Source organism: Eptesicus fuscus, chromosome 6 (assembly GCF_027574615.1).
Source record: "Eptesicus fuscus isolate TK198812 chromosome 6, DD_ASM_mEF_20220401, whole genome shotgun sequence".
NCBI lineage: Eukaryota > Metazoa > Chordata > Mammalia > Chiroptera > Vespertilionidae > Eptesicus > Eptesicus fuscus.
Window position 1 is genome coordinate 87,966,678 of NC_072478.1, and position 25,342 is coordinate 87,992,019.

Genomic DNA, 25,342 nt, shown 5'->3' on the forward strand with positions numbered 1-25,342 from the left:
CTGAAGATTGAATTCCTGCCTCACTCAGTGCCTGACACAGAGTAGGCACTCAGTAAGTATCAGTTGAATGGGTGAATGCCATCTTCAACTATCTGAAACTTGCTGGCAGATGGAAGATGGTAACTGGAAAATATTTTTCTTTTGATTTTTAAGCAGTGTCTTCTTTTAGAAGAATTAAGGGAAGGGAGGCAGATCACAATTTTGAATAGGGTGATCAGGGTAGGCCTTGTGAGAAAGAAAGATTTGAGGGAAGAGATGGAGGAGGAGGGGAGTGGGCCTGGAAGATGTGGGGGAAGAGCCCTTCAGGCAGAGGCTGAGCAAAGTCTCTAAGGCTTAACTAAGGAACAGCAAGGAGGCAGGGAGGCCATTAAAGAGTGAGCAAGGGGGAGAGGGAGGTGTGGGCGATGAAGTCTCAGAGGTAAAGGGGTGGGGGGTACACTCATGTAATATCATGAAGGGCATTTTAAGAATGTTGGATTTGCTCTGAAGGAACTGGGGAGCCATCGCAGGATTTCAAGCAGTGCAGTGACATGATCCAACCTACAGATAACAAGGGTCACCCTGGACGCTGTTTTGAGAATGGACTGCAGAGAGACAAGAACAGAAGCAGGGGGTCAGTTTGGAGATTACGGCAGTGATCCAGGCATGAGGTGACAGTGCCAGGAACCAGGAATTCTGACTATATTTTGAAGGTAGAGCTTGATGCCCAGCTCTGAGGGGTCATGTACATAGACTGCCATGTGAAGGGTAGTTTGGAGCCACACACCAGGGAGGCCCTTGATGGGCCAGGGGATAATCCATTTCATGGTTTGGTCGAATTCAGCCTCTGGGAATTTGTTTGCTCAGAAATTATCAAGACTATTTGTTCCTTCTGTCTGAGGTCAAAAAGAAAGCATCATGGAAAGAAGGCGATGGAGCTAACTTGTTAAGTCTCTAGTTTACTTTGTTCCAAATCACAAAGCATTCTGATTACCACACAGGAAAGCATATTTCACAAGAGGCTCAGAGAAAAAGCCAGTCCTTCGCTAAACACATTAATCGCACGGTTAGAGCTCCAGCTTGGGCTGAGAAGGAGAAACTGATGTGGGACAGAGCCCAGCCTGTTTGGAATGGTGCCAAGGGCTCTAACAAACAAGCTTTGTCCGTTGCTGTGAAGGCAAAATGAGTTAATAAAAGTGAATGTGGGTAGAACATAGAACATCATAAGTTGCTATGTAAGTATTTGCTATTAGGCCACAGCGATTAGTCAGTATTACAAGTGGGAAAACAGGTTGAGAGAGAGGAAGTGGTTCGCCTGAAGTTACACTGGATCGCCAGCTTACTTAATGAGCACTAAATTGGTTTCTTTTATTATGTTTGGACAAGAGGCCCGATGCACGAAGATTCGTGCAAGAATAGGCCTTCCTTCCTCTGGTGCAGGCACCGGCTTCCCTTCAGCACCCAGGACCCGGCTGCTTCACGCCAGCTGCTGCCAGGCACCCAGGACCCGAGCTGCTTTGCTCCAGCCGCCGCCAGGCATCTGGGGCTGGGGCTGCTTCCTTCCCGCTGCTTCCGCCACCCATCGGGGGCAGAGCACGCCCCCACCCCTGGTGTGTGTCCGCTGCGGCTGGGGGTGGCATGCAGCTCCTCCTGAGCCAGTCCTGACACCTGGCTAATTTGCATATATTACCTGTTTATATATATAGATGATTGGGATTTCCAGTCTTTCCCACACTCCCATCTTGGGTGCCTCTTACAGATAATTTTCTGGGAAGCTCTTTTAGACTTTGAGCTGTCTGTGCCTCATCTGAAGATCTTTCTGCCCTCACAGGGAAGGAAGTTCAATGGGATATGTTGTTACTCTTGAGCACCCTTGCAAGCCAGCCTCCAAATCTGCCCTCAGTGGTATTCATACCCCTGTGTACACTCCTTCCACATTACACCAGGGTTGTGACCCATAGCATCCAACAGAAGTAGCAGTATGACACTTCTGAGATTATACAAGTCTATAGTTCCTGGGTTGGGTGCTTTCTTGGATCGCTTGTTTGGGAAAAGCAAGCTGCTGGTTTTTGAGCAGCTGTGTGGCCACGTTGCAGGGAACTAAAGCCTCCAGCAACAGCCAGTGAGGATTGAGGTCTGCCAACAATTAGTACATGTGCTTGGAAGTGGATTCTCAGTTCCAGTCAAGTGTTGAGTACAGAACCAGTTGGCAGCCTGACTGCAATCTCATGAGAGACCCCGAGCCGGTACTACCTGACTGAGCAGCTCCTGGACTCCTGACCCCTACACTGTGAGGTCATCAGTGTTTGCTTTACGCTGCTAAATTTTGAGATACTTTGTTACCCAGCAATAGATATCTAATTTACCCACCTTCCCTTACCAGTTAGCCTTTGTTGCACGATGCAGTTGTCTCTCCATCTCTGCTCCCTCCACCATTCTTGTGATCGCCTGTGCACCCTCCATATATCCTCATCACCAACTATCTGAGGCCAAATCCAGAAGTCGTCAAACCTGCTGAATCTCTGGTGATACCAATAGGAGCAGAAGGTGGGCTGACATCAGAATTTGAGAAAGGTTTAATAAAGGGATTTTTAAAGCAAAGGCTTTTATTATACAGGGTGGGGCAAGAGGGTTACAGTTGTGAGTACATGAAACACAGGGTTTATTCTTGTATTATTATTTATTGTGTTATTTTCCATAAGACTTTTCCCCTACCCAGTATATTTTTTTCTTGAGACCACATTTACTTCAAAAATTAGACTGATTGGACTGAGGGTATCTGCCAGTAATAGGCAATCTTTTGTCTCTCAGCTACATGACTGTGTAATAATTGAACACTTTGGAATTAAGCCATGAGAATGGATTCAAATAATTATAACCACACTAATGAGACCACATGACTATCGCTCCACTTCAAAGCTAGAAAATGCAACCCTTCCATTTCCTTTTCTTTCTTCCTGTCTGCTCAGTTTGTTTTATCTCAAATTCCACATGTTTGGAAAATTCCACCATTTTACCTCCTTGCCCAATCATTAGCTCCATTAGGTCTTTCAGCTACAATTTTAAAAGATGTAATTAAAATAAAATTTTCCTACATCAGTTTTCAGACTAAAAGCATATTTCTTTTGAGAGTTAGCAAGCAAGCGGGGCTTCCTCAAAGAATAGAGGCATTTTGCCCAAGGATCTGTAGAGCAAAAAGAACCTCAGGAATTTTTCCAGGGGGACAGAGGAAGGGAGGGAGGGAGACAAGGGGAGTCTCAGTGCTGCCTTCTCGGGAAGAACTGAGCTGTCTAGGGGTCTGTGAGGAGGGAGCTGATATCTCAGCCAGTACGTGTCCATCAGTGGAACAAGATAGATCACCTCACACAGACATGCTTTTAACTCAAAACTGTAATAATCTTATGATCCTTGAGCCTTCGCTTCGATCGCATTTTGGAAGTGGAAGTGACTTCAGAGAATAGCTAATCCAACTCCCTTCTTTTCACTTTTGGAGTCACACGACAAACTAGTGACAGAGCCAGGGCAAGAAGGCACGGTTTAGCGCTGTGTAGTGTCCGCTTAGGGCCCTTCCCATGGTCCCAGAGTTCTGAACTTCAGGCCCTGATAAAATCAGACCCTGCCCCAAATCGTTATTGCAGAGTGCATAGAGTTTAAGCTCTGTAATCAGACAGTCCTAGTCTGGTGACCTTGGGAAGTCACTCCACCTTCCTGAGCCTCGGTTTAGGTTTTCCATCTATAAAAGGAGGCATTTTGGATGAGATGGTCTTCAATTTCCCCTTTTATTTTGAACATGCTCAAGGCCCGAGCTCCTGCTTTTCAGAAGAGTAAGCTTGAAGAACGCTGGACTGCTGAATTACCATTTGTGGGTGCCAAGATAGGACCCGCAGTCCTGGTCGCTGGGTGGATCACGGAGGTGGGCAGGAGATGGAAGCGCTGGCTCTGTCCTGTGTGGAGGCCTGGCGGGGACTAGTAGGGCATGGCAGGCCTCTCTCAGGCTAAGCTCTAATGGGCCCTTGATCACCTTGGATTGGGCTATTTCACTGTTATCAGAAAATAAACAGGATGCTCAGAGATATGTTACAGCAGACAACCAACCAGCTTCCCCCTGATGCTCGAGGTCAGCAATGTTCAACCGGTGCGCTGCAAGAATGTTTAAAGCATGTAATATCTGACTGTTTATCCAGGGCCCTGACCCCTTTCCCTTGTCAAATAAACGAATGACGGCAGCCAACACAATAGTCATCCAGTTCGGATGAATAAAAATTATACTTTCTTTTGTCAAAATATAACATACTTGGTGTGCCACCGAATGTTAGTAATTAGTTCATGTGTCGTGGAGATGAAAATGGTTGAAAATCGCTGCTCTAAGCCAATCCTCACAGCAGGGTGGGAGACAGTTGCTGGTGCCTTCACTTTACAGAGAATGGAAGTCCACAAGGCGAGGTTTCTTGTTAAGGATCCTACACTCAGTACATTGCAAAGCAGCAGCTCAGAGTCCGGCTCCTCCATCCGAATCCATGGGCTTCTCCCTGCGCAGCCTACACCTGGGAAGAAGGCTCTTGGAGGACACATTTTGGGTCAGCCCTGTAGGGCTTACATACAAGACAGAGAGCAGACACCCCCCCCCCCCCCCCCCAACACACACACGCGCGCGCACACACACACACACACACACACACACACACACGGGCCAAGTAACTGTCAGGGCCTCAGGGCGAGTGCGTGACGAGGCTGCGAGGGGCTCCCGCCACCCCTCGCTCTCCCGTCTCCCCGGCTGGCTCCTTTCTCACCCGCAGCCCCGGGGAGCAGGGGGAGGAGCTGAGCCGGTGGCGGCGCACGGCCGGCTTTCCGGGGGCGGTCCCTGGCGGCCGTGAATTCCTGAGCCTCCGGATCAGTGTCCGCTGCCAGCCGCGTCCCAGCCGCCGCGCGCGCCTGCCTCCCGGGGCGCAGAGATCCCAGGGCCGGGGGCCGCTTCCCGCTCCGGGGACCCGGAGAAGGCTGGGGCCGTCCCTGCCCCAGGAACTTGCCCAGACCCGGCGCGATCCAGCTGCGGCGGCGCCGTGCGTTTTGAAAGCAGCCGCGCGGAAGGAACCCGGTGAGTGGGGCCATCTCCGGGGTCGTGCGCGGGGCTCCGGTCCTCGCGCCGCCCCTGTCCTAGCGCCCTCCCAGCTCCCCTCTCTTCTCCCCTCCGCTCCCTCGTTTCCCCACTTGAGCACTTCAGCATTTCCCCTTTTTCCTCCGCTCACCCTAAGTTCCAGCTGCCTTACACACACACACACACACACACACACACACACACACACACACACACACACACACGATCTTGGGCCGCAGGGGAGGCCGGACCTCGGGCCGGTGAGCTCCAGCCCCACAGGAGACAGACTTCTGTCCGGTTGTCGGCCCCCTTCGTCTCACAGCCCCCCCCCCCCCCCCCCCCCGCGGGAGGCGCTGGGAGTTTGCAGTCAGGGGTGGTGGGTGGCCGCCCTGGTCTGTCACTGGCACTGCCACCACCCCGTCTCCATCTGTGCATTGGAGGAAATAGCCTTTGCAGTTACAGAAGTCAGGAGAGAGAGGGGTGTGCAGAGCCCCCTGGGGAGAAGGCTTCCTCTCAGGCTCCCTCCTCTCCTCCTCGGCCTCTTTCCCGCGTGGGGACTTGGTTGTTCCGGTGGCCGGTTCCCTTGCATCCGTGTCCCTTCCACACATTCCTTGAGGGTAGGGACTGTCTCTCCAGGCGCATCTGTGAGCCATCCTCAGCCCTTGGCACGGGGCCTGACACAGTAATGTTTACTGAGGGGAAGAACGAGAGACGGGAGCCGTACAGACCTGTCCCACGGGCAGAGGTTCTGATGTGGAGGGAGCGGCCAGGCTGGGCTCTTACTCACAGGGACGGTCCCAGCGCTTCTCCGAGTCCCCTGCAGCTCCCCTGGGTGTTCCTGACAGCGCTGGTCCCGCTGGCCCCTGGGGCTCACACATCCCCCCCCCACCCACCCCCACCCCGTCTATAGATTCCTCAAAGCGCTAGACTGCAGTTGTGAAAGTGGCCCAGTCATTCGAGGATCAGCGATTCCGTGCACACCTGCCACGAACCGTGCCACCACTGCAGTGGGTGTGGGTGCCTGAATGGGGTCAAGAGTGGGGGGTGGAGGTGGAAAGAACAGTTCCCTGGGAGTCAGGGGACGCTCTGAGTTACCTTCCACTGCCTGCACCGCGCCTTCCCATCTGTAGGATGAGGAAGTGGGGGTTAAACAGATGGGCGGTTGTGGTTGAGCATCACGCGCTCTTTGGGTGATGAAGGCCACTTAGCCATCCTCTGAGCACATTCGAGACAGCCCGTCTGAGCTCAGGACAGCATGCACGTTTGCAGTAACAACTGAAAAAGCCGAGGACAAGCGCTTCTCTGCTCCAGCAGGGACCTCCTGCTTCCAGCTGTCCCGGGCCGTGAATCATGCTGTGGGAGGTTACAAGTCATGCTCCGTCAAATCTTCCAAACACTGACCTCTCAGGCGTCAGGACTGTGGGCTCCATTGCATAAAAGGTCTGGGGGATTCCCCCTTCCTAGCACAGCCTGAGAATCACTGAGCTGTGTGAGACATAAAACAAATTAGAGACTGGGGCAGGAGGGATGGGTCTGACGTGGTCGGGTTGTAGTCTGAGCCCAGGGGTGACAGACCCAGGGGTAAAGAGGAGGTCACAGCCTCCGAGCTTTCCCCAGCCATATGCTGATCCTTCTTTGCACTTCTGTTTCCTCTCCATGGATGAAACCTACAAAGGAAACATCTCCAAGGAAAGAGGATCTTTATCTGAGTTGATCTTACACTGCCGCTATTGACTGTAGTATCAAAGATAGACACATGTACTCACACTCACAGTTTATAGGAGCGAATGTTGGTATTACCACACCCTGCAGGCCCCCACCCTGATTGGCTAGGTAAGATGAACGATGTAGTCAAACTTGGCACTTACTGAGTGCTATGAGCCAGACATTATTCTAAGCATTTTATATGCAGTAATTCATTTAGTCTACCTCAGCCCTTTGAGGTAGAGACCATCATTACATCCATTACGTCCAGAGAGAGAGAGAGTAAGTGACGCACCCACGGTCACTCAGGAACTAAGTGGCAGAGCTGTACTTTGAACCCAGGCAGTGTGGCTCCAGGGCCTATATACTGAATTGCATTGAAATTGGGGGCTATGTGTTTAGATCTTGCCTCTGTCACTTACTTGCAGGGTGACCTAGGGGGGAGTTAAATGACAGCCCCTGGACTAGTGAATTACTAGGGACCCTGGTACCCTTCCAACTCACTGAGAAAACAGACAAGGAGTGTCAAGTGAGAATGGTGTTTTTCCAGAAGTTAGGTGGCCGGAAAGGGGAACAGTCAGAGTTATAGCTGCCTGACACATTAGACAACAGCAAACCAGATTCAGTACCAAACCATGTACTTTAAACTGCTTAGTTGTGTATAGATATAGCTTCCGTATTTGGGCTGATTTGGCCTTTGACTGGGCAATTGGGCATGTGAATGGCTGGTGACCCACTATGTAGGATCAGGGGAAATGAAATGGAAGAGAGAGAAGGAAAGACAGACAAAACTAAACTGTATTTCAATTAGTGATGACACATATCTGACACATATGTCCCTAATCCCCCATCCCCGGCCCCAGGCAGACATTGATAATCAGGACCTTGCACATAACCCCACAAGGCCAGGAAATCCTTCTTTATTTTTTTATTGATTAAAAGATATATATAAATGATTTAAGAAAGGAAGGGAGAGGGAGAGAGAGAAACATCAATGATGAGAGATAATCATTGATCAGCTGCCTCCCACATGCCCTGCACTGGGGATCGAGCCCACAACCTGGGCATGTGCCCTGACTGAGAATTGAACCATGACCTCCTGGTTCATAGGTGGATGCTCAACCACTGAGCCACACCAGCTGGGCTAGGAAATCCTTCTGAACTCAGTGCTCTGGACAAACCTCTACCAGTTGACTGTGAAGCTTTTATCTTGTTCTCCCAGACTTCCCACTTCATGCCCTTGGGGTATAGTCAAGTAAGTACCGAATCTCCCTCTGAGTGCCCTGGTTGCCTCTTAGGAGACTCCTTGGGGCTTTTTAAAGATTAATCTTCCCTCCCAGCACTCCTTTCCATTTTTTCCTTAATGGTTTTCAAACGAAGAGGTCCTGGACTTGGGGCAGGGCTCTCGGGGAGGTGGAATGTCAGGGGAGCAGAGGCAGTCTTTGAGAGCCAGCCAGACCCTTAGAGTTAGATCACTTTGTCCATCCTTTCCAATTGACTGACAGGAAACTAAGGCCCAGTTTGAAAGAAGGAATTATTTAGGATCACACAGTGTATTGGTTTTCTAATGCTACCATATCACAAGTTACCACAGATTTAATGGCTTAAAGCCGTGGTTGGCAAACTGCGTCTCGCGAGCCACATGCGGCTCTTTGGCCCCTTGAGTGTGGCTCTTCCACAAAATACCACGGCCTGGGCGAGTCTATTTTGAAGAAGTGGCATTAGAAGAAGTTTAAGTTTAAAAAATTTGGCTCTCAAAAGAAATTTCAGTCGTTGTACTGTTGTTATTTGGCTCTGTTGACTAATGAGTTTGCCAACCACTGGCTTAAAGAAATCAAATGTATTAGTCTGTTACAATTCTATAGGTCCGAAGCTTCCCTAGAAGAGAACCAAGGCATCATTAGGCTGTGTTTCTTTCTGGAGTCTTTAAGGGAGAATTCGTTCCCTACTTTTTTGAGTTGTTGACAGAATTCAGTTCCTCTGGTTGTAGGACCAAGGTCACTGTTTTCTCATTGGCTAGAAGGGGTCATTCTCCGCTCCGAGAGGCCACTGCATTCCTTGGCTCATAGCCGCCTTTCAGCATCTTCCCAGCAAGCAACGGAGAGTTGAGTCTGTCTCATGGTGAATCTTCTGCCTTTCTCTTCACTTTTAAGGACTCGTGATTAGATTGGGCCCACTTTGTATCTCCCTATCCCAAAGTCCTTAACTTTAATCACATGGTTCCACCCTCTGAGTCATGTTTCGTTTTTCGTATTCAAGGTCAGGGGCCCAGGACATGGACACTTCAAGGGGCCATTATTTCACCTACCAGACGCAGCGAGGCAGGGGATTAGTGCCACTCTAGTGCCCTTGCAGCTGCCACTGAGCCCCCCTGACAACCCACCTTATGGACAGTCTCCAGTCAGGCCAGCATGCAGCAAACACTTAGTCACCGGCAAGTCACAATGATGGATGGTAGAGGTTTAAACAGGATGCTGTGGATTTGGCCTGGGTTTCTCCTCTGCTGGCTCCCTGTTGGTTTCTAAGACTCTATGATTGGCTGGGTCAGATGGTACGTGTAGTCTTGTGCAGCTCTGCCTGCTTTCTGATCTCTTTGAAGTATTCTGGTGTTTTTCCATTTTCCAGCCACAGAGGAACAGATAGAAGCTCGGACACAGAACAAGTCTTTAGACTGTTAAGAATTTTGGAGGAGACAGAAGCCAAATGGGGTAAAATGGGAACAGAGCTCTCCTCAGGGACGTTGGGTCATTGGAGAAATGCCTCCAATTTGATTTATTTCACATTTTTGATAGTTGTGTGTCCTGACCATTCCTCCCTCCGGCCCCTTTCTATGGAACAAAAGTCCCTGGTGAAATGGACTCTGTGCTGGGTTGGTAAATGCTTGAGACTAACTCTTACATTATGGGAGGGAAACTTTTTCCAATATGAATGTGAGCTGGGATGGCCTTTTCACACGGAACTTGGCATGGGAAATCTCCTCCCCTTTTATCAGCCTCCCTGTCCTCTTCTAAGAACAAAGAAAGGAAGGTTCAGACCCTGGGCAGCAACTCTCACATCCCTTCACCAACCTCAATGCCCAGCGCCTGAGCACGGGGAATCAAAACACTAATATGAGCTCACCAGCCTCAGCAAATGAGCAAGAGCAGATTCTAGAAGGCAGTATTCTGAAAGTCCAGTCCTCCTCTGCCTGGTAAGTACAGGGTGGGCTAGGAAACAAAGAGATCCCCATAATCCTTCCTGGATGTACAGAGAGCCCAGAAAATGATCAAATCAGAGATTGTCAATTATTTTGGAGATAGGGTTCTGACTTTTAGGGTCACTGGACTTTCTGCGGGGCTGAGAAGCCTCTCTTGACCTCCACCACTGAAGTTCCTGGAGTTGAACACAAATCTGCAGTTCCCCAGCTAGCCCATATTCATTCCTTCACCGGTCTCAAATGTATTGGGCATTTACTGTGTGCCAGGGCCGGGGGTAGGTGCTGAGGGTACAGCAGCGAGCAAGAGCTGAGGCTTCTGATCTTGGGCTTGTATTGGAGCAGGTAAAGATGGCCAATAAAAACAAATAAACAAGCAAATAAACAGGCTTTAGATTGTGAAAAGTGTATAAAGAAAATAAAACAAGGTCAGAGAGAATCTGGAAAGATTTTTCCTAAGAAGTGACATCTAAGTTGAGATTGTGGACACTGAGACACTGGATGTTGAAAGGGAAGATCTGGCCCGACCGGCGTGGCTCAGTGGTTGAGCATCGACCTATAAACCAGGAGGTCACAGTTTGATTCCCAGTCAGGGCACATGCCTGGGTTGTGGGCTTGATCCCCAGTGTAGGGAGTGCAGGATGCAGCTGATCAATGATTCTTTCTCATCTCTCTCTCCTTCTCCCTTCCTCTCTGAAATCAATAAAAATATATTAAAAACAGAAAAGAAAAGGAAGATCTGGGGGGGAAGAGCATTCTAAGAAGAGGGAACAGCACGAACAGAGGTCTCAAAGTGGGACCAGCATTTGGGACACAGGTCATTAGGTTACCCAGGCTCCTAGGTGGCCAATGGGGCCCCATCTTGGTACTTGGGTTGTCCTCTCTGTCTTGTCTAAATGCTCCAGCCCTAGCTGGTTTAGCTCAGTGGATAGAGCGTCGGCCTACGGACTGAAGGGTCCTAGGTTCTATTCTGGTCAAGGGCACATGCCTGGGTTGTGGGCTCGATCCCCAGTAGGGGGTGTGCAGGAGGTAGCCAATCAATGATTCTCTCTCATCATTGATGTTTCTCTCTCCCTGTCCCTCTCCCTTTCTGAAATCAATAAAAATACATTTTAAAATAAATAAATAAATGCTCTATTCTTCTCTGACAGTCTCACCAGCTCCCGAGGGTAGAGCTTTACAGGGGTCCCATAAGCTGTGTGATGCTGGTAAACTCCCAAATCTACTGCCCTGGGAACCATCTGCCTCATTGTTCACATTCTGCAAGATGCTTGAAGAGATGCCGCCAGCATCAGTGACTCACGGCGGGTTCTAGCTGCCTCCTCTCTGGCCCCTGTGTCTGGTGGGAATGAAGCAGCAGCAGCACTGTCTGTGAGCGCTGGCAGTGACACCTGCAGGAAGCCACCTGCCTCTCTCTGCCTTTTCTCCCACTTTGGGATAATTAAGCTCGCCTGCCAGCAGGAAGTCATTTCTTTTATTGCCTTCTTTCTCAGTCAACTCCTTGGCGATAAAGCTGGTTGCATAGCCTTGGCAATCTCTCAAAAGTTAACTGTTAGCAGCAGTTCAGATGTGGAGGGTGTGCGTTTCTGGTGGAAGGTCAAAGCTGGGACAGACTATCAAAGGGTATTTCCTTATGAAACTATCACTGTGGTTTCCTAGACCAGATTCAGAGCAGTCACGGCACCCAAACTAAGGGTGAGGCCTCGGACCTCTTTGAATGTAGGAGCTATGCTGTGTTCACTAGCTCAGTTGAACTTATATGAAGCCCTCACTGTGTACCAGCCATTGTCCTAAGTGCTTTATGTGTATTCGCTCATTCAACTCCCCTGCCACTCCAATGAAGTAGTTACTATCATTAGGTGTTATGATTTCCATTTTACAAATGAAACTGAAGCTTACAGAGGCAAGCCTCTTGCCAAAGCCACAAGGACTGCATATGCTCCCAACACACCAGGTAGCTCACCACCTCTGGGCTTATTCTGCTTTTCCTGCCTTTCCCCTTATCTCTTCTTTTTGAGCTCCTACTTCTCTTCAAAGCCCGTGTCCAAAGGCCTCCTTCCTTGTAAAGGCTTTTATTTTACTTAGACAAAAACAGAGGAATGAGAATGAGTATTTTTGAGCATCTGTTACGTTCAAGGGCTTTATATACTTCGCCTCACTTTATCCTCACAACAGGATGGTGCAATGCAGTGCTTTTAGGGTTCCTAGTGTACAGATCAGAAGATTGAGGTTTGGAGATTTTCAATAACTTTTCCAAAGTCACACCTCCAGTAAGGGTGGAAAGCAGGATTCAAATTAAGATCCTCTTAACTCCAGAGTCAATGCTCTTTCTCCTTCTTCCCTCTTCTCAGTAGCATGTGGTTTGTACCTTCAGGTAGCATTTCTTTGCCTTCTATTGCAACTAGAAGTTGTAATTAATGTCTTTTTTCCTCCATAAGGGAGTGAACTTCTTAAGGACAAACACTATTTTATTGATCTCTGTCTCTACACCACTCCTTGATCCCCAGTGTTAATTACAGTGCCGTAAATGTGTATTGAATTAGATTAAATTGCTACTCTACCAGTTTCATACTTGAACTGGAGGGATAGGTCAAGTAAATCGAGCTTGCTGCTGGTTGATTTTTAAAAATCATTAATATACATTAATCATCTATCGTTTTTGTTGATAAAGATATGATCCAAGTTAGGGATTCTAACAAACTAGCTGAAGGAGGGTGGGATATTTGCTTGGATCAATGAGTCCCTACATAAGGCCAGGAATTATTAATCAGAGAACAAACAGTCATAGAGTACTTATTGTGTGTGTTGGAACACTGCTAAGAACTATGTGTGATTGTCCCATGGAATTCTCCGAACCCTATGGGGTAGATACCATTATTTCCTCACTTTTGTTTTTGTTTTCAGCTGAGGATATAAAAGCATTGTGAAATTTAAGTTGTGCAAGGTTGGTCAGCTAGAAAGTGGTGGAACCAGATTTAAATCCAAGCCCCCTGGCCTCTAAGCCTGGGCGTTTAACACTACTCTGCAGTGTGAGTGTGAGTGTGAGTGTAAAGGACAGACTTCCCTACCATTTCCCAGGATTCCCTCCACCTACTGCACTCCCCAATACAGGAGCTTGGGGATTGTGGATTTAAGAATTGTTCTTTCAGTATCAATACCACGGAGGAGAGAGGAAAGGCATTCAGTGAGGAAAAGTGAGCTCTGTTGGGTGACGTCTGTCAGGGCAGAGTGGAACCCAAATTATCCATTGCTCTCCCAGTCCTTCATCCCATATGCACGTAAGCTTTTCCCCCAGTTTGGTGGAATCTCCCACTACAAGTAGGATTCCAGTGTCTCCCCCTCTCTTCTCTGATGTTCTTACCCAGAGCCAGGAATAAATAAGTTACAAGGTTTGGCTATTACCTTCTTCACTAGATTTAATTGCATTTGGGCCTTGAGTTAAAGGGATGGAATGTAAAGGACCGATTCTGATAGGACATTTCTGTGTGTGTGTGTGTGTGTGTGTGTGTGTGTGTGTGTGTTCCTGGAAAACAATCTCACCTGCTTCACCAATGGTGAAGTTGCTTAGGGCTCTGGGCCTCAAGGTCCTCTGTCACCGTTTACAAGTAAAAAGGTGTAGTCAAGAAGCCTGGCTAGTGATGGAATTGAAAAGAGTATGCACATCAGGAGGCCTGAGTTCTCCCCTCTGTCCTGCCACTGATTTGCTCTGTGACTTTGGGGGGAGTCATTGCCTTCAGTCTGTAAAGTGGAAAGTAGGTTATGCGGTTTAAACTAGATAGTGTCTAAATTCTGTGTAGATTTCCAGAATTCCGTTAGTTTGTAGTAGTTTCATCTGCACAGGACAAACCCAGTACTGCAATATTTGTTTTCTAATGTTGCCATTACAAATTAACACAAATTTAGTGGCTTAAAAGATACATTCATGATCTCACAGTTTCCATTATTTCTGTTATTATATTTTCCAGTTCTAGAATTTCTATTTGGTTCTTTAAAAATATCTGTTGTGTTTTTTCTCATAGTTTCCAGATCTCTGTCAAATTTCTTAATCTTCGATTTTTTTTTCTTCTTGAACATAGTGGGCAAGGTTTATTTCAAGTCTGACGATTCCAATATCTGGAGTCCTACAGATCTTTTTCTATTGTCTCTTGTTTCTGATGGTCCTGTACATGTCATCTTGCCCTTTTTCATTCCTGCTTATTTTTTGGTTATGTACTGAACATTATGTTTGATGGGGGGCGGAGGGGGGGGGATTGAAGCCTATTGGGATGTTATCTCTTTGAGAGAGGATAAAGGTTTGCTTCTGCCAGGCACCTGGCAAACCTGGAACAACCTTAACCCTTTGCACTCGGATGTTGAGTGTGACTCGACACGGTTAGCATCGGTAGCAGGAATCGAGAAAAAAGCAAGTGAGCGCAAAGGGTTAATTCAGTTTCAGGGACTGTGATGATTCAAAGCTGCTTGATGTACGTCTAGTTCACACTTAGCACTAAAAGTGCTCATTGAAATCCAACCTCAAAATGCAAGGGGTTAAGTCTCCCTGTTTGGCGGGCTTGAACTCCCGAGTCTGTCAGAAACACTGCTTAGTTTCCACTCCCCACCAGTGGAAATACCGCTTCAAATGCCAGACTCAGCGCCCTGGATTTCTGTCCTCCCAGATCTTAGCCTGGTAATTCATTGTTTTGTTACTTCTTAGTGCCTTCAGGCATATTTTTTGGGTCCAATTTTTCTAGTTGTCCTCGGTAAGCATTGGTCAAAATGGTTTAGTTTGGCATTTGGTCTAGTACTGGCAATAAAAGTCCTAATCTTTGTAGATTCCATATCTCTTCTTAATTCTCTAAATCTAAAATGGCTTTGGCCAAAAGCAGTAAGAGTCTGACCTGGACTTAGAAGAGAGCTGTGGATCTGCCATACTCCATGCTCGCACATTTGGGGTCCACGTGGATGCTTTGGAGGTAGCAGTGGGTAGTGGTGATGACAGGGTCAGGAGGCCTGAGTTTGAATCCCATTTACTTAGCTTTATGATCACTAGCCAGTTTCCACATCTGTAAAATAACACATCCTGCACAGGATTATTGTGAAGGTCGAGTAAGTTAATGTATGGGACAAGGCCTAGCACAGTGCTTGGCACTTGTCCCATACGTTTGTTAAAGAAATGCTGGCTTGTGGGATTTCATGTTTAAGGGTATAAAGGAGAGGGGTACTTAACTTCTCTGTGCTCCTTGGAAGTAAAAGAGCTATGTCTTCTGAGTAAATAATGGTAGTTCCTAAAAGAGTGACTTCTATATAGTAAGTACTTGACAAGTACTTGGCAAATGAAGGAATGAATGAACAAATACCCTGGACAAAGTTACTTGCTCTGATAAGTGCCAACCAAAAACAATATTGCTCTGTCAGAGAGGTAAAGTTGCTGCTGGGGAATGAGCCTCATAATTAAAAGGTGGGTAGATAGCACAGATTATTCACCTTGAATTCAGTTATTCTAAAATTCTGACTTGTAGGAAATTTTAATGTAGGAAATTTATATATTTTTTATTAGAATTAAAAATTTTGCCATATGATGGAATTGGCTGGAACAGTGACTTTTCTTTGTGTGTTTGCTAAAGGATTTTTAGTTGCTTAGAAAAATGGTCTCAGAATAAAACTTGGTGTTTCCCCAAGCAGGAGACGGGGCACCCACCCCCTTTCCTTCCTAGATTGGACCATGTACAGTACGTGATGGATGGGATGGATTTTCCACCTTTGGAGAAGGTACCATGTTTTCTTCCTTTGGAGGAACTACAGTTTTTTCTTCCTTACACTTAATCTTGTTAATGGACACAAAAACAGTCATTTTGGGATTTTTAACTTTTGCATTGAATTGTCGATACTGCTCCAGCTCAGGGCAGGTGTAGGGACCTGGTGGTGTCCGTGGTTGATGAGAACAGTGGCTTCCCTGCTTATCAGCTCAGGGTGGTGCCAACTCAGTTTCTTAGACAAACTTATATTAAACACTTGTCAAGTTTATTATTCATGAATGAGGTCAGCAGATAAAGGATGCCGGTTTAAAAAGACAGGAGTTTAGGATTGACTGCTGTTTTACCTCCCCTGGTCATAAAAACATCACGCTTTTATCAGTAATAAGGTTAAGTTTGTGACGTGAATGGTTTGGGCCATATTCTGACGTGACCCACTCATTAATCAGAAATAATAAGGAATATATCTGCAAAGCAAATGATAAGCAGATCGATCTTTGGTTAGTAATTAAATGTGCCGAGAAGCAGGGTTTCATGCGTTCACAAGGAGCCAGAGCACCCAGATGCCAAACAGAGGTCAAACAGAAGTCAGCGAGCAGCAGCTCAGAGCCCTGCTTTTTCTCAAGCGGATTTTTCCAGCATGCCATTAAGGATGCTGAACGTTTGTGGAGCTCTTATTTTGGGGACAAAGTTTTTCTTTCACGGGGCGGGGAGGGGGAAGTGAGTGGGATCCCTATTACCTGGGAAGGAACAGCCCACAGAAGGACACGTGCTCAAGGATTGAGAAGGTTGACACAGGCAGATGGCACTCCCTGTGCCCTCTGTGGTCTGGCTATGTACATGGCCAGCCTTGGAGCCCTGGGACCTAGGGGCCAAGGGGAAGCTGAACAGCTGTGCTGTGCCAGGTGAGCAGGCTGTGCTAAGCAGACACCAACAAAATAACTGGGAAAAGTGATTTTCTCCGATGTTTTCAGTTACAAAAAAAAAAAAAAAAGCGACTTTAATGTCATGGTAACATGTACATTTTTGTGTTGTGGTGTAGTATTACTTTTATTTTGAATTGTATATGTGAAGGGGGTGAGCACTCTAATCTCTAGGGCTTAGGGCTTCTAAGGATATTTATCCAGCCCTGTTGACTGAGTAGGCCCCCAGACCTCCTCCCTTAGCCCCTTCCTGGCATTCTAGAGCAGCTGTACTTTTATCTGTGTGGTGTGTGTGTGTGTGTGTGTGTGTGTGTGTGATGGGGGTTTTAAACAATCTTATGTGCAAAAGAGTAATATTAGTACAGTCGAGAATACACTTTACGGAAAAAGTTTCGTTCATTCATTTACTTGCTCTGTTTTCTTAGATGGGACAGTGACTTGATCAGATTTATGACTTTGAATGATTCTTCGGGAAAGGAGTGGGGTTGAAGTGGGGGGAACCTCGTGCCTCAGCGTTGCCATCTGGGAAATAAGGTTGGCTCTGGCTTCCGTGTTCTTTGAGTCTTGGTTGTGGATGAGCCCTAAGCCTGAGTTCCTGTAAATGACACGTTTTGCTTACGAAAACCAGCCAGGGAGATGATGTGTTCCTGGCATCTGGAGTCACAGACTCATGTTAATGGGTTTACCAGAAAGAGCTTTGTGGGGTTCTTTTGGCCCAAAGCAGGCTAGCTGTTGGTGTAGTCAGGAGACCACAGAGTAAGTTCTCCCGCCCCCGTACCTCCTGAGCACTGTGCGTGAGTCCCTGTGACTCATGCTTCCATGCTGAAGACTTTGGCGAGAGTGACCACGTTTCCAAGGCCGAGGCAGGGCCAGCCAGTGCCTCTCCCTCCTCCGCAGGCCTGAGGGAGCCTCTCCAGAGGCTTCTCCTTAACCTCAGTCTTGCCCAGATCCGACCAGACTGGCAATGGAACACCTCGGAATCAATTCTCAAATCCTAGTGCTAGGAAGAGTTGTAGAGGCCTCAGAGATGGTTGAGTTCGGGGGTTCCCAAACCTGGCTGCACATTCAAATCACCTGGGCAATGGGGAGAAAAGCCCCCCTCCCATCTCCTCTTGAGTCTAATTCACTAAGTCTGGAATAGGACCCAGAAATTAGTGTTTTTTATACTGTCCGAAGGTGGTTCTCACTGAGCACTCTCTATAACACGTGGTGACCACTGATCTAGTCTCAGACTTGAATCTTATTTGACTTAAAAATCATAATGTATGTATTTACTCTTTTTAATACAGAGAATTATAAAGACCCCTCCCCCCCGTTTCCATTTTTTCCCCTCCATTCAGTTGATGTAAAAAAAAATTAAAAGTAAAGAAGACATACAGTTGGCCAGCATTTACATGAAAAGATGCTCAACATCACTAATCATCAGGGAAATGCAAGTCAAAACCACAATGAGATATCACCTTACACCTGTTAGAAGGGCTATTATCACAAAGAAATAGCAAGTGTTGGCGAGGATATGGAGAAAAGGGAAGTCTCACGCACTGTTGGGAATGTAAATTGGTGTAGCCACAACAGGAAACAGTATGGAGGTTCCTCAAATATTAAAAATAGAACTGCCATATGACTTAGCAATTCCACGTTTAGGTATTTATCTGAAGGAAATGAAAACACTGCTTTGAAAAGATATCTGCACTCTCCTGTTCATTGCAGCATTATTTACAATAGCCAAGACATGGAAACAACCCAAGTGCCTGTCAATGGGTGAATGGATAAAGAAAACGTGGTATATAAATACGGAATATTATTCAAAAATAACGAAATCTCACCATTTGCAACAACATGGATAGACCTTTAGGGCATTATGCTAAGTGAAATTAGGCAGAGAAAGAGAAATACCATATCATCTTACCTATAAGTGGAATATAAAGCAAAATAAAACTTGAACTCATAGATTCAGTTAACAGATTGGTGGTCACCAGAAGCAGGTGGTGGGGGCTGGGCGAAATGGGTGAAGGGGGTAAAAGGTACAAACGTCCAGTTATAAAATCAATCAATCATGGGGATGTGATGTGCAGCATGGTGACTACAGTTAAAAATACTGTATTGCATATTTGAACATTGCTGAGAGTAAATCTTAAAAGTTCTCATCACAAGAAAAAACATTTTTAACTATGTGTGGTGATGCTAACTAGACTTATTGTGGTGATCATTTTGCAATATACATAAATTCAAATCATTACGTTGTGCACCCAAAAGTAATATAATGTTATGTCAATTATACCTCAATTTTTAAAAAAGAACAAAAAAATCCAGAAAAGAAGGAAAAAAGAAAGAAAATGTGGTTGCTTTTTTGACAATATCAAATTCTTAGCCCTGGGGATTCCTCATCCATGCTGCTTCCAGTGAATAGAAAACCTATGTCCATCCCCATGAATCTTAGAATATTCTAAGCAATTAGCAGATGGTCTATAAATATCAATAACAATTGCAATAAATTTTCAGTACAGTAATTTCAAAAAAAGCAATACATGCTCATTTTAGAAAATTCAAACACTGTAAAGACATGAAGAAGAAAAAGCAAAAATTTCCACTCCCAGTCTAACACTCAAAAGCAATCACTATTAACACTCATAAAAGGGATTTCGCTTATAAAAGATTTTTCATTTTTATACCCTTACCTATCTATCTACTTAATTCTATGAAATCCAAACCAAAGGAATGATCCTATTCATATTATCCTGTGCTCAATTTTCCCCCACAGACCATCATTCTTTTTAATAACTATTAAATAAGTTAATATTGTAACATATTGGAACAATGCTTGGTGTGTAACAAGCACTACATATATGCTAAATGAAGGAATGAAATTGCGGTATGATATTCCATTATATGGCTACACCTTACTTTATTTTACTATTTATGGACACTTCTGTTATGTTGGTTGCTATAACAAACAATGCAGAAACGAGCATCCTTGTATGTATATCTTGGGGACTCTAGAATCAGTAGCAAAGTATGGTAATCAGTACTGTACTTAGAGTGGCAACAGTGGGCATGGAGCCAAAGGGACTAGAAAGGAAAAGTTACTAATTACATAAAAGCAGGAAATAGGACTGGAATTGGAAATTTTGTTTGGGACCTAGAATCATCAGGATTAACAATCTTAGATCTAGCCTGGCTGGTATTGCTCAGTGGTTGAGTGTCGACCTATGAACCAGGAGGTCAGGGTTCGAGTCCCAGTCAGGGTACATGCCGGGTTTTGGGCTTAATCCCCAGTGTGGGGCATGCAGGAGGCAGCCGATCAATGATTCTCTCTCATCATTGATGTTTCTCTCCCTCTCTCCCTCTCCCTTCCTCTCTCTATAGTCAATAAAATAAAAAAATAAAATAAAAAATATCTTAGATCTAAAAGGAACCTTGGGAGGTTGTTTATACCAGCCTCTGGGCAGGGAATGTGGTTCCCAAGTTGTGCACTGGGCCCTGGGGAGCCACAGTGAACTCACTGGAAAGTTGGTTGTATAGGGACTGCAAGATCTTTAATATTTTTGACAAGAATAGTGATATTTGACATCTCTCAGACACTGTGTAAACTACTGGCTCAAGAGAGCTTACAGTTTAACATTAATTCTACTACATTCCTTTTGATTATGCTATAATTTGTGGAACTGAGCTTTGGGTGGTTGCTATGATACAGCAAGTACTGCACACCAATGAATGTAGAATAGGAAGTGAGCACCTCATTGTCCAATCTGACTCTGAAGTTTCAAAAATTGTGCAGTGTCCAAATGTTGTACACATCCCATTACTCAGTAACTAGTTAAGAATTAAAAACATATTTTTTTTCCTTTCAATTTGTGTCCATTATCTTTTTCAAATAGTTACTATTTTAGTTCGGACGTAAATGCTTATTAAGTTCCTTGAACTTAACTACATAATGAGCAGAACTGCTAGCTATTTCTTTTGGCCTGGAGTGCTGTCAGGAAATTACTAAGACATTAAGGGCGCTGTGAATTGAAGAAGTTTGGGAACAACTGATTTATATATTTTATCCATCAGAACTCTTTTAGCTCCAAGTCAGAGAAACCAAACTGGCAATGCTTAAGCAAAACCCAGAAACCATCCTATATAATAAAAGGCTAATATGCAAATCAACCGAACGGCGGAATGACTGGTAGCTATGATGCGTACTGACCACCAGGGGGCAGATGCTCAACGCAGAAGCTGCCCCCGGTGGTCAGTGCGCTCCCACAGGGGGCGTGCCACTCAGCCAGAAGCAGGCTCACAGCACTAAGGATGTCCAACTGACGGCTTAGGCCCGCAGAGAGTGGGCCTAAGCCGTCAGTTGGACATCCCCCAAGGGCTCCCGGACTGCAAGAGGGCGCAGGCCAGGCTGAGCCCCACCCCCCTCCCAAGTGCACAAATTTTGTGCACTGGGCCTCTAGTTGGTTTATAATCTGGGATGTCTTGGTTTGCAGATGGCGTCAGACTGGGCTGGATTATTCAAAACAGGCTCTATTTTTCTTTCCATCTCTAGCACAGGCTCTCCACATATGGGCAAGATAGCCCCACACCCGTCCCTTCCAGACTCACACCCTTCAGGTTAGCATCCCAGCAAAAAGGGTCATCTTTCCCCACGGCTTGTGCATAGGAGCCCTGGGAGGACTTTGGTCGATCTACCCTGGGTTGCCCACCTGTTCCTGAATTGAGGCTATGGAGATTTTTCATGGCCAAGCCCAAGTCACATATCCACCCCTGTGCATGGAGTGTGTAGGTTCTTCACAGAAAAGCGGGGGTTCTGTTACCAGGAGAATGGGAGAAGGGGTACAGGACCAAAAGCAATGAATCTCCCATTTTATAGGAGAAGAAATACACTGGGAATTTGGTGGTTTAATAGTTAAACATCGAGGCGCTGGTTAAACATCCCAGCGGGCTTCACTTCCTCGGGCAAATTAGCTACATCTACACTTTGTAAGGCTTTAGAGTCCTCATCTTTAAAATGGGGATAACTTACCAAAACCGGTTTGGCTCAGTGGATAGAGCGTCGGCCTGCGGACTGAAGGGTCCCAGGTTCCATTCCGGTCAAGGGCATGTACATCGGTTGCGGGCACATCCCGGTAGGAGGTGTGCAGGAGGCAGCTGGTCGATGTTTCTCTATCATCGATGTTTCTAGCTCTCTATCCCTCTCCCTTCCTCTCTGTAAAAAATCAATAAAATATATTTTAAAAAATTATTTTAAAAAATAAATAAATAAAATGGGGATAAGTGAAGATAAAGGCCAACAAACAAAAAAGCCCCAAGAGTCCCCACCCCCTAGGGTTGGTGGTTGAGGTGAGGACTAAGTGAGTTAGTGCCTGTAAGTGCCTAGCACGGTGCCTGGCACACAGGAAGCCCTCAGTGAATGTGGCCATTGTTATTATTGATCAAGCAACTTTAGAGCACACAGCTCGTAAATGACTCAAGTTTCTGACTCCTGGAGCAGGTTTTCTCCCCACTAGGGAGGCAGGGCGAAGGTGCCAAACAGTGATTTCCTCTTCGCTGTCTGTTACAGAGTGACGCAGCATGGACGCCGGCAGCGAGGTCCCCGCGGAAGTCGTGCTTCCCAAGCACATCCTGGATATCTGGGTCATTGTCCTCATCATCCTGGCCACCATTGTCATCATGACCTCCTTGTTGCTGTGCCCGGCCACTGCGGTCATCATCTATCGCATGCGGACTCATCCTGTCCTCAACGGGGCTGTCTGAGAGCCTGCCAAGAGGGGGCAGGGGAGGGATGAGGGCAGCGTCCCCTCCCCCAGGCTCTCCCCCTTTCTCAGAGAAGCAGCAGGAGGGACTTTGGAGTATAGACTCTGAAGCTTGATATGGGAGGGGAGACCTGAGTTCTGGTTTTGACTCTGCCACTGGCCAGCTGCGTGAGTTCCACGGGGGGGACCTAATTCTATGAGTTCCAGGTTCCTTACCTTTCAAATGGGGATTGCGATCCCTGCCCTTCCTACCTCATAGGCTTGTGAGAACCAATGACGTGGTGGAGGTTGAGGCTGTTTGTGAGCAATGAAGCCAACCCCGCTACACAGGTGTTACTGCTGGATGCTGAGAAGCTCGGAAGAACCAAAGAACCCAATTACTGATGATGGCCTTCAAGGGGCGAGGGAGACAATGGGGCCAGAGCAGCCTTTGTCAGTGCTCCTCAGGTCAAACCACGCGAAGGCACTCTGTCCTCATTCCAAGGGGCCAGCCACGCACTGGCTCAAAGGGATTTTCTTTGATGTGCCACCCCCTCAAGTTTTCTAATTCGGGAGGGAATTCATCATGGCAGTGGGGGCCGGGGGGAGATGGGGGAACTTTCCAGGACTTGGTCTGTGCCAGAATCTCTTCCCTTCTACAATCTGGAGGAGGGCTCTGCCACGTCCTGGCAATGCCAAGGGAGCTGGGGCAACTCCTCCTTTCTGCTCTGGAGTCTCATAGCTTTGACACTCTAGCAATGTTGGAAAATGCAGGGTAGCCGAGTTCCCAGCCAGCTTTCAGCATCTCCAGTCCCCAGCGCCTCGTGCCCCCCTCTCCCCCACTCCTGCTAGATTTAGCCCCACGGTATATGTACCCCCTTCACTCACTCCCACCAGCACCGCAAACAATCCAAGGTACAGACTAATGTGTTAAGAGCTGTTCCCAGGACTTTGGAAACTAGCTCAAAACAATGATGGTTATTTTAGATGCTGTGATTTATATTTATATAAAGAGATTTCTGGACCACTCAAGCTCTTTGACCCAAATCAGGAGCCTCATTGGATTTATTAAATTATGTAAAAAGATAGCACAGATATCAGGATATTATTGTGTGGAAATGATGCTTTTACTTTGATCTGATCTCATTGATGTACACAACCAATTTCCAATAAAGTGCTTGAACGAGCATGGCTGAGGTATTTCTTTAAAGAATATGTATTAAACTTAGGAACTCGGGTCAAAGGACTCCACTGAATTTATGGGTCATAGAGACAGTTTGAATGCAGGAACAGAATTGGAAAGAGAAGAACCAAATAGACTTCTAGGGTTCTAGCTTTGGCAAGTGGGTGAATAGTTGTGCAATTTACACCGACACAGAATGCAGAGAAGAATGATTTTGGAAGATAAGAATTTAGTGCTGGATGTGTTGAGTTTGAAGTGCTTGTGATATTCAGGTGGATACTTTCAGGATGCAGTTGGGAACCTGGGTCTGTTCGTTGGGATAGATCTTATGGCTGGAGTTGGGTTTGGGGGGGGGTCACCTGTATAGGGCAGATATGGCACAAAACTGGACAGGAGCACCCAGGCAGAGGGTAAGACTGAGCGGGGGTGGGGGGGAGGTGCTAACTGTAGGACTTGGAGACCACTACATAGTAGTGGAAAAGGTCTAGAGAGGACAAAGCAAAGCCAGGAGATTGAGAAGGTCAGGTGGTAAGAGGTGTATGAGGGATCACATCATACTTTGAGAATTAAGGAACAAGTGGGAGCTTAGAAGTGGACACAGCGGGAACAGAAAACTTTTCCCAGGAACAGGACTGTTGCACAGAGGCAGGAGTTAGAAGAGGGTATTGTGACAAGTGGTCAAGGGTAAACACAAAATGTATGAGGTTGCTGCCAGCATAAGTTGGCACAGTAGTTTACAGCAAACTTTCTTATGAGTAGAGAGAGGACACTCTAAAGGTTCCAGACCCTTCATTCCCCCGTGGACACACTGATTCAACAACACACAGACCAATTCCACTTCTGAGAAACCTTACGATCCATTTTGAGGATCCTGTACCCAGTGTGAGCACAAAGCCAGCTGTACTGGAGCTGGTTGGAACATCTGTGGCTCGGTCTTACCATAATCCCTCCCCCCAGCACAGCGGCACATGGCCACAAGGAAACCCTCAGCTCCCAGCTTCTCCCTGGGGAGGAAGGGAGAGGAGTGGACCAACACCCAACATTCTGACCTTTTTAGGGGCTGCGGGGGGGACTGGTTTCTGTCTTGCCTGAATCTAAGCACTGACAGGAAAGGACCCCAGGTTGGGAGCCACTGAGAACTAAAGCAACAGTTTGGACTAATACACACTCATTTTTTTTTATTTTTTTATTTTTATTTTTGGCTAGCAATACATTTAGGCCTTACTTTAATTTTGTTTAATTAAATTAAGTTCTGAAGGCAGTAATAATCCAGAAGTCACCATGTTTATACCAGGCAAATGGGCCTTCACGTAGCCCAGTTGGCGAATGGGCGGGTATAGCTAAAGAACTCCATTGTATCACTGCTCTTTTGACTCTCCCGCCCCCAATAACACCCTATAAAAGAACTTAAAGCACCAGAACCAGTCATGGAGACCAGCCAGGGGAGACCTTGAGTCATGTTGCTGGTGACTCCAGCAGAGGCACCTGTCCAATACGTTCAGAAGATGACAGTCTCTGGGAAATAACATAATGTTACTACATGGGCTTAAAAAAACAACGCGGAGGATGTGGCTGGTGTGCGGGGCACTCTGGGCCTGGGCCCTGCCCTTGGCGTGGTCCTTGGGGGTGTGGGCCTGCAGTGGGGCTGGGGGCGTCACCTGCACTCAGAGCCAGAGCCCGGTGCCCCACCAGGGCCAGATTTTCCTGGATGACTCCAAAATTAAGAACTTCATCACCTCTTTCAAAGAGAGAGATGAAGGGAGAGGGAGAGAAAGAGAAACATCCATCAGCTGCCTTCTGCATGCACCCTAAC

At 46.7% G+C, this 25,342-nt stretch overlaps 1 protein-coding gene across 1 annotated transcript; it reads left to right on the forward strand.

Annotated features, from left to right (window-relative positions):
- Positions 1 to 4,869: 4,869 nt before the first annotated feature.
- On the forward strand, positions 4,870 to 23,535 carry SMIM3 (small integral membrane protein 3). Its single transcript, XM_054718043.1, has 2 exons — positions 4,870 to 5,074; positions 22,175 to 23,535. The coding sequence occupies exon 2, from the start codon at positions 22,186 to 22,188 to the stop codon at positions 22,366 to 22,368; it is 183 nt and encodes a 60-aa protein (XP_054574018.1). The 5' UTR covers positions 4,870 to 5,074; positions 22,175 to 22,185; the 3' UTR covers positions 22,369 to 23,535.
- Positions 23,536 to 25,342: the final 1,807 nt, after the last annotated feature.

Bases quoted from the DNA above. Each gene is read 5' to 3' on its own strand.
- SMIM3 (XM_054718043.1), top strand. From the start codon at position 22,186: ATGGACGCCGGCAGCGAGGTCCCCGCGGAAGTCGTGCTTCCCAAGCAC.